Here is a 16,950-nt window from a genome sequence, read left to right as displayed (position 1 = left end):
TGAATTCTTTGCTCTGCCACATACTCCCTGTCTGTGTCATAGTTCCCTAGCTGTAGCGTGAGGACAATAGCATTTCCCTTCCTCATCAGGCGTAAAGAAAATACACTGAAGATTATGAGGTACTTAGATGCTATGGGCATGGCGCTGTTTATATGTCTAGAGAGAAGCACAACGGTGCTAGCACCTATGAGAATCTGCCCTCCCATGTTTGCTGCTTGGTACTCAGCAGATTTGGCAAACAAAAGGGGAAACCAGTTTGGAGACAAACAGCCTTGTCTGTCATGGCTGTTGTGGAGCAGAAGTGGTAAATCGTTTTACATTTTGCATCTGAGAAAATAAATGTTCAAATATAACACAGCGTTTGTCAACATCCTCCTCCTCCTCGTCGCCACTGCCTGGAATACTAGAATTTGGGCAGGCAGTTAATCTTGAGCTGCCCACTTCTTTCTGCACCCTAAACATGGGCATGACTGTTTGACCTTGCATTCAGATATTATGTTGTAATGTGCAGGACGGTAGCGTGGCCTCCGACCTTCCATACTTTAACCCCTCGCCATTATTATTTTAAGATGCACATTGAAAGGTGATTTTTATGGATCTCAAAGGTGCAGGTTGTGTGTCTCAAGGGAGGGTTTAAATCTATTTATGACCTGCTCAGGCTCGGATTTTCAAGCTATCTAAGAAGCCTTGACCACACTAATGGATTAGTCCTGAGATGAAGGACCTTGAGGCAAAAGCTGAGAAGTAAATGCAACCCAGACAAATGATTGTCCTAGGAAGAAAGGACCGTAGATTGGAACTGGGGTTAACATAGGTTTACCTTGGTTCAAGGGCTTGTGGACACAGCTTGCTTTTTCCTGGGGCAGCTGGGGTTTTCTAAGGATGTCCCATTTGCATGTCTGTAACCTAAAGTTTTTATGAGACCTACTTCAGCTAGCATCTGAGCTCCTCACAATCTTCACTGCAGTCATTCTGACACTCACTTACAAAGTAAAGACAGTACTATAATATTTGAATAAGATGGAAAAATGAAGCACAGAGAATAAAGGCCAGGTTCTCAAAGGCTTTGAGGCACCTAAAATTGGTGACCTTCCCCAAGGTCACACAGAAACCTGACTTTTGGCGATTGAGTCCAGGTCTCCTGCTCAGTTGCTTTCTGTTATGAGAATGTGTTTCTCAGGGGTGATTACAGGCAGAGCTATTTATTTGGGCCCTGATCCTGCTTGCTTCTAAGTCTCAGCAACATTAGTACATCACTGTTGGAAAGTTGAAAACTGACATTGAGGAGCTGCTTAAAGAGTCAGATATTTTGTCCAAACCTCCTTATCTCCCAAGATGACACTGGTTATTCTCACAGGTAAAACAAGACTGCACAAATATGCACCAGTGATCTAATCAGTTGGAACAAGAGCAATATTTTAACTAGCGCTACCTTTTAACAGTATCATTAAGGGCTCTCATTACTCTTTTATTAGAGGCTCACTCTATTCCTTATCAGATTACAGAATGAACATAACTCATGGCACTGATTTGATCTCTTGTTAAAGAGGATTACAGCTTTGCATTAACTTGGATTGACACGGTTTATAATTCGCTTGTTGATACACATGCTGGTGGTGTCATGTGTTCGACCCCCTCCTCACAGCAGCGCTGAGGAAAAGGACACCCATACATCATCATTAAAGATGGCACCACGCGCAGAAGTGGGAGGCAAAAAGGAGGCTTTCCTGCAGTAATGTCAGGCAGGACAAAAAAAGACGCAAGCACAATATCTGAAATGCAGAGCTTGGATTTATAACCTTCTAGAGGCTGGGTGGACATGTGTTGGCTTTGGAGGGTTATTTACAGTGGTGAACATTTCATCATCAGCATTGGGACTTTGCATCAGCCTCAAGGGTGGACTGGCGGGCAGAACATATTCATGGAAACGTGGGGTCGCTCTTTCTGAGCACATCTGCATCATTGTCAAATGTGACGGGCAATATCTTCCTTGCTGGGAACAGCTCTTGCTCTTTTGGTGTCTGAGGTCCCGTTGGCATTGCAACTGTTGAGCAGGTTTTGTCCCCAGGTAGTGAACTAGTCAGGTTCCCAGGACATCATGAACAATACGCTGCTAGTCACTGTGGTTATTATGCCAGGTTTCATTGGCACATTGCAGGGTTTACCATCTAGTCCTCTTCCTGGATAGCTGCATTGGTTGATGCCCTTTCAGTCATCTTTCTCTGCAGGAGTGCATCATCACATGCATCTTCTAGGTGCTGCTCAGTTTGCAGTTCCTCCATGCATGTGCTCCTGCACAGGAGGAGGAAGGGGTGCTGGGCAGATTTTCCCAGAACGCACCAGTGCAGCATGTTGTGGTAGCCTGTGTGGAGTCGGATGGCATCAGCTTAGTCCTATTATGAAAAAAGCTATCTTGGACACAGCCCTGCCCTGTATACTGTCACTGGGGAGGTTGGCGTGCAGAACAGGGGTCACGGCAAATACACCTGTACCACAGATGCATGTAATCAGCTATGTGTTTCTGTCTGCGGGACTGTAGAGGCTGAGGTAACCCCAATCTCGCTTTTAGAGGTGGTATTTTTGGAATGGAGATCACCTCAGGACTTCTGCGGCTTGCTGCTGGGTGTATTACTCTTACCTGTGTAGAGAGGATAGGGGATTGCATGGGTACAGCAGTTCCCCACTGCCTTTGCAAGCAGCCACCCTGGATGCTGGCGGAAGTGGGGTGCAAATAACATTGGGAATTCATTTTTAGTGTCTGTTTTGCTGCCAGTCCCGTGCTGGGCTCCATTGAAGATACTGACCTTGAAGGTACTGACTGTGTCCTAAAGTCTGGCATTAGGCACCCACATGCCACTCAGTTCTATGGCACTTGGGCACTTAATTTCTGCTAAGCTCCTTTGGAAACACTAGCCTAAAACCATGAACGACGCAGGGTTTGGTTAACCTGGCGACAGACTCTTCCCTGGTGCCACATTACAGATCTGGCCGTGAAGCATGACGGTGTGTGTTAGGATATGAATACCTGCCCAGCTAAGAGCCTGATCGAGGCCCACCAATTTAGAGACCTGAGACTGATGCAGGAATCACGGGAGGAAATCCCATGCCCTGTTTTGTGCATATTATTAATCTGGATCAAAATGGTCCCTTCCCATCTTAAAAATCTACAAACCATTTGGTCCCTGGTACAAAACCAGCCCAGACTTGCACAGTCTAGCGCAAGAAGGCTGTTCTGGCACCCAGGGATCAATGCTTGCTAAGACGCAGGATAAAGGGAGAGAGATTAACGGGCTATTGCTGAGGCAGTAGTTTGGAAGGTTTTCCTTGGATTGGACTGGGGCATCTGTTCTTCCCGGGTGGTGCCTTACTCCTCAAGTTAGTGCCGTTGCTTTGTCACTGTGTCTCGCTGCGAGCAGGGGGGGTGCGTGCGAGGAAATCCTAGCATTAAAGGATTAGTATACTCCCATTACATAAGTGTTTAACAAAATAAGTTTGTGATATCCCAGCCGTTACTCAGCACACTCCATTTATCCGGTATTAAAATGCTAGGAGCCGAATTAGGAGTGGAATTCGGTTCTAGAGCTGTCATTCTGGCACCTTTTTGTGAACTTGGAATAGACAGACAAAAAAAAAAGGAGTAATGGCTCCGTGGACTGGTGACCCAGATCCACGTGGGTGAGTCCAGGGGAACTGGATGGATTCGGGTGGAATTGCTCAGTTCTACGTGGGTGTAACCCGCAGGAAAATGTTTTTGGCCCACTGCATGTCCTGAATCTCACTGACTCACTAGTTGGACTCCATTACCTCCCAAATTCTTTTGACCAAAGTGTGTTTCCGGACTTGGACCTTGGGCAAGAGGGGAGGACACAGTCCCACTCACTCCTACTCTGCTGTTTCTAGGTAGAGTCCCCTTCCTTGACGCTTGCTTGGCAAAGCCCCTCTCAACATGTCTAGGCTCCTTTTAAGTAGCTTTGGGGGAATGCTGCATGAAGTGACAAACTGCCCTTCCAGCTGCCCTGAAGTGACAAGCTCCTGGTTGTGAAGAAACAGTTGAGCTGTGCCACGAGCTCCTGAGTCTGGTGGTGGGATAGCCTTGGACCTTGCTACTTTTGAACCGTCTGGAGCAGCAAAAGGCAGATCACAAGCAGTTCATCTTGACTGTTTGCGTGGAGGCACGAGGCCTCCCACGTTGTTCTTCCCACAGCTTTTGTGTATAGTTTTGTCTGGTCAGCCTTTTTCTTTTGCTTTTTTAACCTATGATTTGCTCTTAGAAGTTGGTTCACGTCTAAGCAGTTAAGCATCCCATGGCTTTTAACTATAGTTGTTAGGAGGCCCAGTCTTTGAACAAAAGAGTTGTGTCTTCTTCGAAGCCAGCAGTCGCAAAACGTGCTGCGTGACCCTGGCTAATGCCAGTGGGCTGGCCTCATCGCGTCCTGATGTTTAATATTTGACATCTCTGGCAAGGAGACAAACTCCTCTGTTATGGAAATGTCCTTTGTACGGGGTGGGGGGAAAAACCGGTTAGGAGCTGAGAGATGATTTGTCGTCTTCCCTTTGTGAGACGATTTGTTTTCTCTTGCATCAAATCTGTTATAAAACAGTCAAGCTGTGAAAGAGGGAAATCATCCTTGGAACACAGGATATTAAAGTACACAAAGGATGTCCCCCTCCTTATTTTTCTTTATATATTTATTGTGTGTGTGAGTGCATGTGCCGGTACAGTGGCTAATCTACTCAAACAGTGCTTTGGGGGAGAGAGGTCAGGCAGGCAACATTTTGTAAATTAAATTTCATCGAGAAAATTAGGAACGGGAGCTGGTGAAGGCAGCATGCCAGAGTGTCCTCTAGGCCTCCACATCTCGCCGCATCCCCACCATCGTACTGGTATCCATACCACCCAGACTCCCACTTATTTTATGGGTGGGCATTTATTTAACTGGTGCCCATGGTTGGGATAGCTCCACTGAGCAAACGTGAATGTGCACGTGGTACCCAGGTCTCTACAAAGTGAGGTTGTCTCGCTGCCTCCTTTTATCCTGAGAGCAGGTGGGGGAATACTTACTTGTTGTGAAAATGCAAGTTAAGTGGGGAAATGCCCGATTTAAGCAAGTCAGGGAAGCCAAAAGGCTATTTGAACCCTGTATCTGGCTCGAGGGGAAAATACCTCAAGAAACAACATTATGTCTTTATCGCTCACCCCTTCCTGCCCCTTCACTGTATCTACTCTCCGCAGAACGTACAGAGCCTCTTTGTTTAGGGCAAGAATCGGCTTTCTTAAATATTTATAAATCTTGTGCCTCCTCTCAGGAGACAAGCCAGAGGTCACATGTCACCTTTCATAATTTAAAGCCGTGGAGCTAAAAGCATTTGCACGGGCTTGAAGGACCCGATCCTGACCTGACGGAGAGAGAGGGAATTGAAGCAGACCTTTCTGAATCTCCTTCAAGCACTGGGCACAGTGAGGATAGCCGCCTCTCTGGGTAATTTATAGCCCGAGTTCTGCGCTCCCTGGGTCTCGCGGCGGTGGCCAGGAAACGAGTCGGGCAGTGCCACCTTGTGGCCAGCCCTCTCGGAAATCGGGGAACGGCAACGGCAGGTGCAGCTGATGGCAGAGGCCTGGCCGCTAAGAGTGAGCTCAACACTGGCGTGACTTCCTTGTTTTTAAAAGTCGCAAGTTGTTTATTCCTGGTCGGGTGATCATTGAGCAAGTCTCTCTCTGCTCCTGATTGCGATAGGTGCCGTCAGCCAAACGTGAGCTTGCTCCTGCAGAAATATCAGCATGCGGAGTGTCTGCACCTAGAGCGTGCTTGTGGATACTGAGTCGGCTCCAGCACGGTGTGTGCTGACTTAGGGTAAAACCAGCTAATTAAAGTCAATTAACAAAAGGATGTGTACTTATTTTATCATACTGGCCATCTACCCTGCTTACCAGGAAGCTTATAGTCTGACTCTCACTACTGTGTGCTAAAGGTGATTTAAGATACAGGCAGAAAGTTTTTCAGGGGACTAAGCGACTCTTGGAGCTGTAGGTGACTTTTGGGTTTGTCCAAGTTGCATCTGACCTCATGGCCTCTCTTGCTGCTCTTCTTGCTGTAAATGCTTTTCAGGCTGCTGTGTTTCCCCCTATTTTTGTGCATTTAAAAATTCATTGCCCCCAGGAGAAGATATCACTAGGAGGTGGGTAGATACCATTATTGGTTATATTGGCGTGGGCCTATTCCAGATATTTAGATTGTCATTAAGAAGCGAGGAAGGACAATGTGGACAGGGAAAGGAAGAGAGTAGAAAGTAAACCTATTTAAGGACATTTTCACAAGAAAAGTAGCACAACAAAACAGTCCATTTTGCACCACTAGATTAATATAACTGCACAAACAGGGACCAAAATGCTTTCAGAAAACCACTGTCTTTCCATCAGTGAATCCCTGCTGTATTAACTGTCACTGCTACCATTCGCCATTTGATCCAGCAAGAGCAGGGCCCAGTGTTTTACCTTATAGTAAATAATCCTTTAGGTTTTCCTTTATTACCCATGTAAAATTATGAACCTTCCAATTTCATAGTAAGCAAAACACAGACCCAGCATAGTAAAGGAACCCAGACGCCCAAAGCTCAATAATAGCACAGACCACACAAAATAGTCTTTTCATGAAATGTTTAGCCGCATGACTGTAAGAAACATGAAGCATTTTCCCCTCTAGCAAGCCTATGACTGGGTAGCGCCATGTTACCTGCCCAGGTATATTTGTTCTTAGCTGTGTTATCTGCAACACAGAAAATGTCAACGTGCTGGACCCCTGAGCTATAGGACACCCCTCAAAACTATTGCTGTGGTAGATGCAGTGTGTTTGCTAGGTTGCCCTCCATGGCTTTGTTATTTTGTTGGTCACCCTAGGTTGTTGGGGCTTCATGAGATCTCTTCTCAGTGGGGCCCTTTGTCATTCTCTGCCCGATGTCTCCTTGATAAAGGCGGATGTATAAGCAACTTCTGAGAAAAAAAGTTAATATTCCAACCAAACAGCACACAAGCCCATTAGCCTTTGTCAGGGGGCTGCTTCCACCTATGCAGTGAATTCACTGCAGACTATTACCTCTACTTTATTTCACATGTATATTTTTTTTAAAAGTAATAGCATAATTATAATTTTATTAACATATAAAATAATATAGCATTAGCTATTATATGATGTGTTCCTTTTTTGTTCACTGACAGTTTCAGTGGGATAATGTGACAGGAAATGTGAATGGCAGTTTCTTTGGTTTCCTTTTTAAAAATGTTTAAATGAGAGTTTTCATATTTATGAGGCATATGCTTGTACCTGAGGTTTGTGCTGGCCCATTGTGCATGTATGGTGGCACATTTGTCCTTTGGTCAGAAAGGTTTTGCATATCTTAATCAAAACAGTAGCTAACAGTGTAATAGTGCTAGAGTGATGTGGCCATGATGATCCAGGAATTATGTAAGAGGCAGGGTTTTTTTGGAGTGGTATGTTTTATTGGACCAACTGCCTGGTTGGAATCAAGAAGAATGCCTTTGGGAACAATGCTCTTGGGACCTGAAGAAGAACGCCTTGTTTTCAAAAGCTTGTCTGACTTGATCCCAGCTATGTAGTTGGTCCAATAACAGATGTCACCCCCAAAAATCCTTGCCTCTCTGTTAAAGTTAGGCATTTTGAGTGGTGAACTCTGTCTTCTGCTGATTTGTTGGTATGTGGGGGCAGGTCTGTCATAGGCATATTTTAAAGTTATGTTTATTTTTAAATAAGTGACTTAGATTTTTAATCTCCAGCACACAGTTGCATGCATGGGTGATCCAGCATGTCCTAATCACTCTGTAATCCATTCGCATTTGTGTATATGTAATAGTGGCAGCCTGGCCAAGCTCACTCTTCTGGGTTCTAGACCTGACTTTGTCAGTGGCCTTGGTCATGCTACTTATCCTGCGTCTGCCTCCATTTTCTTCATCTACAGAATAGGCACAATAGGGGCTCCAAGGTGCAGGAGGTGTTTCTGTGATATGGTGATGCTGCATGACACAGCAATGGTTTACTCTGTGATGTGTGCGATTTCCTGGCCTGCACAGGGATTGCTGCTCCTTTTCCTTTCCTGTCTGTGCAGAGAGCTAGGATGATGGTAAGTGCAAAGTCTGCATCCAGTCCACTGCTGGCTGTTCCTGCCGTTTCCTTCCCTGCCAGTCATGTTTGTGAAGCCACCACATCTGTGGTACAGACTGCATGCAACTCTGGCTTCTTCTCAGTTGAGAGGGACGTTGAGTGAAGAGTAAGATATGACCCTCTTTCTCCTCCCTGTCCACCCCTTTGTCCCAAATCATTCATGCACCAAAGAGCAGAGTTGATCCAGAGTAGCTGGGTGCCCTCTGGCGCACTGCACACAGGGCTTGGAGCAGAGAGGGATGCATGTTGGTAAAATCAAGGCTTTCTTTTTTTGAGTCAATGCCAAAGAAATGCATAAATAATTAAGCCAAGGTACTTACACACACATGTTTTATGGCAAATGGCTGTGTGGTCCATGATCATTTTTTCCAGAAACAGGTTTTATGATAATATAGTAAAAATATTAAATTAGAAAATGCCTCACTAAGGGTGATAAAACCTTACTACAGTGGAAATAGGTAATTATCCCCTCTACAGCCTAAATGACAGTTTAAAAGAAATAAAAATGTTAGTGCTCATTACTTGCTTTTGTAGGTTGCAATAAAGGGTAAGTTAAATTTTAATTCAAGGAAGACCCCTGTATCGACCTGTATCCTTCCAAACTCACTACCTCAGGTCTAAGTACTATTAATTACTTGGTATAGGTTATTCCTCAGCATAGCACTAATACCAGCACCCTTTTGTGCTAAAGTCACCTTTTCCTCATGCGGGGGGCAGCTGGCTTGCAGTTTGCTGAGGGGTTTCAACTCACTGGCACAAATCTGATTTTTAATGTATGTGGGTGCAAGGGAGAAATTATATGTTTTTTAACCCAAATCCGAGTTCATTATGCATCGCCTTAAGGGGGCTGAAAGTATTAAAATCCACACTTACCCTGGTGAATTGAAACACAGACAAGGTTAAACCTGGAGGATTGATGAGTTTTACTCTCTGCGTGGTTAAATCCTGCTGAGGGGAGATGCTTCAGGGGAAAGGTAGCCTGTACAATAACAAGGAAGAAAGGAAGGAAGACAGAGCTTGGCTAGTTTTCCTGGGTGAAAGCATTTTTTCTGTTGCTCTTTTTCTCCCTTCACTGCTCACTCCTAACCCTCTCCCCAGTTAGAAATAACCCTGCTCTGTGCTGTATCCATCGCAGCACCAGTAGTGGTGAGTTGTCAGAGCAGGATGCTAGTACCTGGTTTCTCAAAAAATTGCCTTTCATTTTTTGCTAATTTGGTCCCTGAGCTCAGAGCAACCATAATACTGATCCCTGAACTCTCCTGCCCCTCTGAGGGCTTTCCAATGAGAGAGATGCATTGAGGGAAAAGGCAGCTGCAGCCATGGGGGAGAAACACTCACGCTGGTTTTTGAGGTACTTTTGGCAGGTGCCTGCTTGCTGCTGTGCCAAAGCCCTGAGTGCCTCGGCTTGGTTTTGGAAGGTTTGTCCAGTCCATGCGCTCCCTGCTTAAACTTTGTTACGGCAGCGGAAAAGTGCAAGGGAGAGAGCATGCAGTGACTTCATGTGCTAAATTGCTTTGCTTTTAAAGCCGAGCGTGGCCTGCCATGCAGACTTCTGGGGGGCACAGGTGCGTTTTTTTGCTTCCCAGAGCTGACAGTCCCAGAGGATGGCAGTTCCAACCAGACGGGATGTCCTTCCCGTGAGCCATCAGCCTTTTCTTCCTGCCTGACTGCGAGGTATGCTCAGGTAGTCCACACCTGCTGTGCCGCTGAATGTGCTGCATACGTGTGCGCATCTTCCCGTGGCCACTGTCTTGTGAGCGGATGATGACAGCCCAGCAGGGGCGTTACTGCTGCCTTCTCTCTCCTAAATGTGATATTGTTTTTGGGAGGTGGAGGAGAAGGGGCTTTACCGACTCTGTTTCTGTAACAGGGCCTGATGGCACTCAGCCAGAACAAAAGCCATTTAGGGCTGTTGGTCTGGGATCATTTCCACTGAAAGGACACCATGGAAGCCAGGCTCTTAAGGCCCTGCATTTAGCCATCCCACTGTGTCCTCCTCCAGGGATTTGTTGCCTTCCCCATCTCTTGCCCCAGGTCTGTGAGATTGTAAGCTCTGCTCCTGCCTGGCCCCCATGAGCAGGGTCAGGTCCCCCAAGTTGACAGCCCACTTCCTATCAGAAGGGCATCTGATTCTGTTTGCAGTATAATGGGCACCCTCTTCTCCATGCATGCCTCCTGGGACGCAGAGGGATGATGGGAAAACCCTGGGATTGGCACTTGATTTCAGAGCCTCTTTGCCAGAGACTTCATCCGCCATTTTGGCTAGGTGTACTGGTAGCTCTCTACTTTTCTTCCCAAATTCACCAGGGCTTGACGAGGATGCACTTCTTACATGACCAGAGAGCTCAGGTGCTCCAGCAAGCAGGTTATATTTACATTTAAATAGACGGTAGGCACATCTACACATTCACCGTTACTGCACAGTAACTGAAGTGCACACCCATACTGCACAGTAACTATCTCGATTTAAGCCTCAGTTGTTACTGTGCAGTAAGGCATGTGTTGATTCCTCACTGCACAGTGACCTGTTTGTGTGGGCTGATTTGAGAATAACTTTAGTCCCAGGTCAGCCTACACACAATCTTACTGCACTGTAATGCCTGCATGTGTAGATGGCAGTATAAAAGCCACTTACTGTGCAGTAAGTTACTGCACAGCAAATGCACATGTAGACACACCCAGTGAGAGGTTAATACTGCCTCCAAAATTCAAAGGAAATGATACTGTATAAAACCTCCCTGGTTCTTAAAGCCTCATAGCTTCTTCCCACTCTCTTTGCAGGCTGCACCAGTGCTGTGGATTGGACAGCTCTGTTGTGCTGGTGCTCAAAAAATGGGGGCTTGTGCATGGGCACAAAGGGACCTGAGGTGTGTGCTGTTTGTGTCTTGTCACATGCTGTTGGCATACATTTTGCCTGAGGATAGGGTAGCTGGAAAGCTTTGTGCTTGTTAACTGTTACAGGCCACAGAATAACATTTTTACATCTGTTATCTTCGGTGTTGACCCCTTGGTTCAGACAAAAAAAAGTGAACATAGTATCTCCAAGGGTTAGTGTTGGGACCAGCTGCCAGTTGGAGCAGTCTGATAGGCGCCTGGCCCCTTGTAGTTGAGTTTGATGGACTCTCTTTGGGAGATTTTCTGGTGCGCCTTTCATGTGGGATCATGTCAAAGAGCCTGAGATGGTTTCTGAGCCCAGTGTAACCATATGTTTGAGGGTTGGGCTGGGTAAGTGGAATTGTTCTTGATTAAAGCAGGTGGGGGTAGAGGCGTAGACTAGGGGAGGCTTCCCTTTTAGTGTCACTGAGTTAGGTGGATTAGAGCTGCAGCCTTAAAGTGGATTGGGGAAAAAAGGAATGGCACTGGGGAAGCATCTGCAGGCCTCAGCAAGCAGAGTTGCTCCCTCACTGGAAGCCCTTGACCTGGGTACAACAGGGCATGGGGGCTCGAGCTGGCAAGACACACGCCTTGGCTGCCTGTGCCTACAGGAAGCCACAGGGTGGTAGGAGAATTTGTCTTTCCGGGTGTCGTTTGCTGCAATACAATCAGTCACCCTGGCTATTTAAAACAGGGAGTGTGTGTGCATGCGTGTTTGGGGGGGAGTGGATTTGGTGACGTTTCTTTAAAAGGCTCCAAGCCCCTCGGCCTTTCGAGTTACTTTGACAGGAGCAAGTGGCGTATGTTTGTCAGCTTTGCCCACCTGAGTGTGAAATGATGTTCTATCAAAACACCGGTTTCAGCATTTCCCTCTCCGCTCCTGACATGTGAACCCTGCTGCGGACAGTAACTGCTGCTTTCTGCCTGGGAATTTCACTGATATTGCAGTACAAGTGGAAACATTTGCTCAGTGGTAATGATGGGGTCTGGCTCAAGCAAGCAAGGCAAGGTTGGAAGGCTATGATTGTGGAGGACTAAATAGCATCGCTCTCTGCATTTTTTTTTCCCAGTCAAATGATGGAGTCTTAAAGTCACAATGTCCTTTTTTGTCAGTAAAACCTCCCGCTTTATGCTCTCTAATTTCTCAATTGAAATGGCAAAAGCAAGTTATACTTATCAGTTAATAGGCAGGGAGGCTGCGAAGTGTAGGAGAGGTTTTGTGAGGCATCACCTTTTCTTTTTTTTTTAACATGATGAAGATAATGATTTTTCAAGCCAGCATCTGTGCTAGCAGGGAAGTCGGGATGTTTGCGTCCTGTTGGGAGTTCACCTGGGTTCTTTTTTTATTCCATCGGCCATTTGGCATTTACACAGGATAAAGATGTAGAGGGAAGCAGCGAACAAAGAGAACGTGACGTCCCGGCTTCTTTTGCATACAACCATTTAGTACCAAGACTTTGAGGGTAAAATGTGATGCCAACTTCTCCCACCTAAACTAGGTCCTTTCTCTCTCACCTTGCTGCTGCAGCACATTGCCCCAGGAGGAGGTGACGCCTCTTTAGACCCACAGTTTGCTACTAAAGCCCTATTGTTGCTGGATCTGTCACACTCCCGCTTTCACCCTCTGCACTCCCTCTCCTGGCTGCAGATCTGCCCCACGGACCCTGCCTCTTCCTCCCTCGCTCTCCCATTTTCTCACTGCCAATGCCTGGATGTCCCCAAACCCCATGTTTTCGGCACCTAGCACCATTCCCCTGATTCTTCCCACCCCGCTGTCCTGCTCTCTCCCAGGGCAGGGTTTGCCAGCTTTCAGATCGGTTCCCCATCATATAGCAGCCAGTTTGAGTCTGCCACATGTTATTACACCTGTTATTAAACCTGTGATCCTGTATCATGGAAGCTCCAGCAGCTCCACAGTTAAGTTGAGTTGATTTTTGGGCACAGAGCAGTGGATTTGACCAAGTCGTTATACCTGGAGGATACAGCATCCTCGCTGCCAAAGCCATCGCATCATTAACTCCTTGAATGCACATTGAATTTTCTGAGAACCGAGCAGTAAATTCATTAGAGCAGATTTAAAAAACGGACCATTTATGAAACACAGCCTTCTCATACTGCTAATGGCCAGTCAGTTGCTGCGTGCAACTGCAGCCTCCTCCTGCAATCAGCATTTGCGTTTAATAGAGATTGGAGCTCAACTCTGAGCTTTCTGCGCTGTGGGAAGTTCTGGGTCGGGTCTGAATGTTGTGCCTCGCACCCTTGTTGTGCCTACCTAGCAAGAACCAGTCCCTCCTGGCTGACTGGCCCAACACGCGACTGATGAGTCCCTGGTCTGACTTTTTCAGCAGGAGTTTTCAACCTCCGAACCTCAGGGTCACAGACCTCATTTAAAATAAGTTTTTTTTAATAATCCTTCGTTAACACACCATAATTTTTACCAGTTGGTGCATTCGTTCTTCCTGCGTTGAGTCCGGGATCCCATTAAAGAGCCTTTTTGGCTTGGGTGGTAGGTGTTCGTCACACAGGGCACTTGTATGTGCTTGCGCTGCAGCACCGGGTGCTTTTGAAAGTACCCAGCGCTGCATCATGTACATTTATAAAAATCGCGACGTGCACGTCAGAGCTGAGAAAATGTCGGCGGCACACTTCTGAAATAAAACGCATCAAAGGTTAATTGAGTCTGCTCCGACCTGCCGGATCTCTGGCGCATTGCAGCAGATAAATGTATGTGTATAAATGCCCACAGTCCTTATTTTTGCAACTGGATGAGTTTTGGTTTTACTGCTGAAGGGTGTATTTAATTTGCTGTTCTTCCTCACCCGTCTGCCTTCCCTGCCTAGTCAGGATGCTTAGGTTTTAAAATTAAAAATAAATAAATTTAAACTGGCCATCTATTTTTTTTTAAACGGGGAATCTTGCCCCTCTTATCAAAATTGCTGCATATGTGATATTAATTGGAATCTTGTTGCTGGGTCACTTTCATTGTTTTTCAAGTACCGTCAAGTCCAAGAAAATGTATGAAAACTAAATTATAGTCCCACATAGGCTGTCTGATTGAATCCTCCTTATGGCTCTGCGGTCTCATACATCCTATTAAAATATTCAATCTTGTTTTCTTACTTGAAGAGCCTGTCTGTAAAGGGCAAACTTATAGAAAACCTCATTCCCTAGAGATATGGTATCCAGCCACACTGACATATTTACATATTTCTGTACTGCATGTGATTGGTCTTATGTAAGTCATTCCCTACACTTGTATTTATTAATAAAGATTGTTGAATGCATTTTTAATTATACAGGGGCCTTTTCATTTGATGTTGCTGCCTGCCTTCTGCTTCCAGTTTGACCTTGAAAAGTTACTTTCCCTTTTTCTTATTTCCCCCCCCCCCCCCCGCCCCCCAGGACGGAGCTTTATCGATCGCTGTTTGGAAAAGTCACGCACCCTGATGCTCTCCTGCAGAATTAGCAGCTGACCCTCGGGAGCAGGAGGACGTTTTCGTTCCTGTTGTCTGCGTTTTGGCCAACGTACAAATGGATCCTTTGTGTGCGGTTGGACACTTGCCTGTGCAACACCGGGGACCCTCCAGGCTGCCATGTCTAGTCCAGTTGAGAAGTGGCAGCTCCGCTTGCTTAATGATCTGGCCTTAACTGCAGTCATTCCTTGTATGTGTTCGGCGGGGGGGATGGTGGAGGCAGTGTGGGGACCAGCCTCCAGCTGTCACCGACCCTGTGACTAAAAACCCCAAATGTGGACTCCATTACTTGACTACAGTATAACAAATAAATACGGCTTCCTGTGTATGGGGAAGCTCTAGCATCGTTCCTTTGCAACATAAGAGGAAGAAGGGAGTGGTGCCTCCCTGTTAAAGTGTTTTTTCATTTGCTGGGGATTATTCTACTTCATTTCATGCAGGGTTGTAGCTAGTTTGTACAATGTCAGGTCAGCCTCAGTCACGAGTGCAAGGAGATCTAGCCCAGCTAGAGGGAGCCCCATCATCTTTTAAAATGGGCTTCGTTGCGGTTTCTGTAAGGATCCATTTGTGCTAATTGCAGAAGGCCATTCATGGCCGTGGTCTTGCAGTCTGCCCTGTGGCCACTGCGGAGTGCCACTGAATTCAGGATGCCCCAGTGATGGCTGGAGTGCCCAGTGTGTCCAGCCTCCCGAGGCCTGATCCGGCAACACCTGGTTCTGGTGCACGAAAATGTGTACTCTCTTCATGGATGGTGTGAATTGAAACCCTCCGCCTGCCAAAAGCAGCCTCTATAAAGTGCACAAGGGCATTGACACATTGGCATCCATCAGAATGCACTCACATGCCCAGGACTAGTTTTTGAAGTCAGAAAATATTGGTGAGGTTTCAGGCCCCTCTGATGTTCCACACTTAATTATTTTTGCTGCTGCCATGTACTTCTCCCTGCCTTCCCCCAGTGACACGCTTTCTGTAGGGGTGAGCACCGGTGTAAATCTGGCCAGAGGAGATGATTCACTTGTTTTTTCATCCGAAGGTCAAAAGCTGGGAATTAAAATCCCATAAGGGGGATTTATTAGCCTGCTGTGATCACTCTGAGATGGAGATTATCTTGCCTAAGCAATACGTGCATATGTATGATGTGTAACAGCAAGCTGGCCATTGCTAGTCTACAGTGTTTACCCATGGTATCTGTGTTTTGCTTTTTATACAAGCCGATTAAAACGTTTTGCAAACTGAGTGGCCAAGACTGGGTTGGTGCAGGGATGGTTCCTGGTTTAGGCAGTGGCATGAGTTTGGGCTACAATGCTACTTGCTGCCAGGCGCAGAACCAGACCTGTGGTGGAAGGGAAGAGAGGCATTTCCACGCCAGGCTGGGCAGTATAAAGGGCACCAGTAGTCAGGATCTTTTAAGTGGGGGAGTGGTCATGTGGATAGATGCACTGGTGCGTGTGGCTGGAGGGCTGTTTGTAGGGGTACAAGTAACAGTGTCCTTGCAGGCATTCCTTTAGTGAACCAGAAAGGACAGACCTCATCTCTTGGCTTGGCCAGCATTGCCGCAGGTTTTTGCTGTCAGGACTCAAAATGGTGGAGGACAGTATGCAAAGAAGTGTGGATAAGGCTATTTTACCCATAAAACTTGCAGTGCAGTGCCAGGCTTTAGTGTAGACAGGAAGGAATAGATAGATCCAGGGGGAATGCAGGAAGGGTAATTAATGCTTTTGGTTTCAGGCAGCAAGCTGTGGTCCTTTAATACACCACAAAGGAGTCTGTATTCTCTTAGGTCAGTAGTAGTTTATCTTTCATTTAAGGATCTTGAAGAGCCCTGCATGCACAGCTCTTAGGTCTCATGACTCTGCGTGAGGTAGGTAAGCATTATTGTCACCCATTTCACAGCTGGACATAACAATGTCTTTTACTAAGCAGTCAGTGCATAGTAAATTATAAACCAATTATAAACCAGTACATCTTGAGAGTCCCTGTGGTACAATCAAAACTAAGGCAACACCCGCCTACTTGGGTATTTTATACCTAATGTTATGCATAATGGCTATAGTCATCTAATGGTGTTGATCACGGGTATCAGTGCTGTATTTTGCTTTAACCACAGTGATATGCAAGACTTTTGGAAGTATTGGGCTGGGGCTGCTATCAGATCTGGTTCCACCCTGCATGGCACTTGAATAATAGTTGCTCCAAAATATGAGAGCAAATACTATGTTTAATTAGATGGAGCATCTGAAAGGTAAGTGGTGGAGGTGGTATAAAATACATAACTGTACTAGGCGGTTTTTAGAATTCAGGTTACCACCCTCCTTCGAGCAAAGAATAAATTGGAAACTAGTTTAATTGACACGGATCCTGCAATTCAACTGTTAACTGAAGGACAGATTAGTTGATTGATTTGCATTTTAATAAAACCTTATACTTTA

At 46.1% G+C, this 16,950-nt stretch overlaps 1 protein-coding gene across 2 annotated transcripts in view; it reads left to right on the top strand.

Annotated features, from left to right (window-relative positions):
* The window catches only part of AATF (apoptosis antagonizing transcription factor), a 72,921-nt gene extending 55,971 nt beyond the window's left edge, over positions 1-16,950 (top strand). For both annotated transcript variants that reach the window (XM_090025376.1, XM_090025375.1), the window contains exon 12: positions 14,451-16,950. In XM_090025376.1, coding sequence (XP_089881502.1) covers positions 14,451-14,514 — 64 coding nt within the window. In that variant the 3' untranslated portion in view covers positions 14,515-16,950. The remainder of the gene's footprint in view (positions 1-14,450) is intronic.

This window comes from Crocodylus siamensis, chromosome 13 (assembly GCF_052110815.1).
Source record: "Crocodylus siamensis isolate JL-2025a chromosome 13, ASM5211081v1, whole genome shotgun sequence".
Taxonomy (NCBI): domain Eukaryota; kingdom Metazoa; phylum Chordata; order Crocodylia; family Crocodylidae; genus Crocodylus; species Crocodylus siamensis.
The sequence above is the reverse complement of the archived record's forward strand: the minus strand, read 5'-3'. Positions and strand labels throughout refer to the sequence as shown.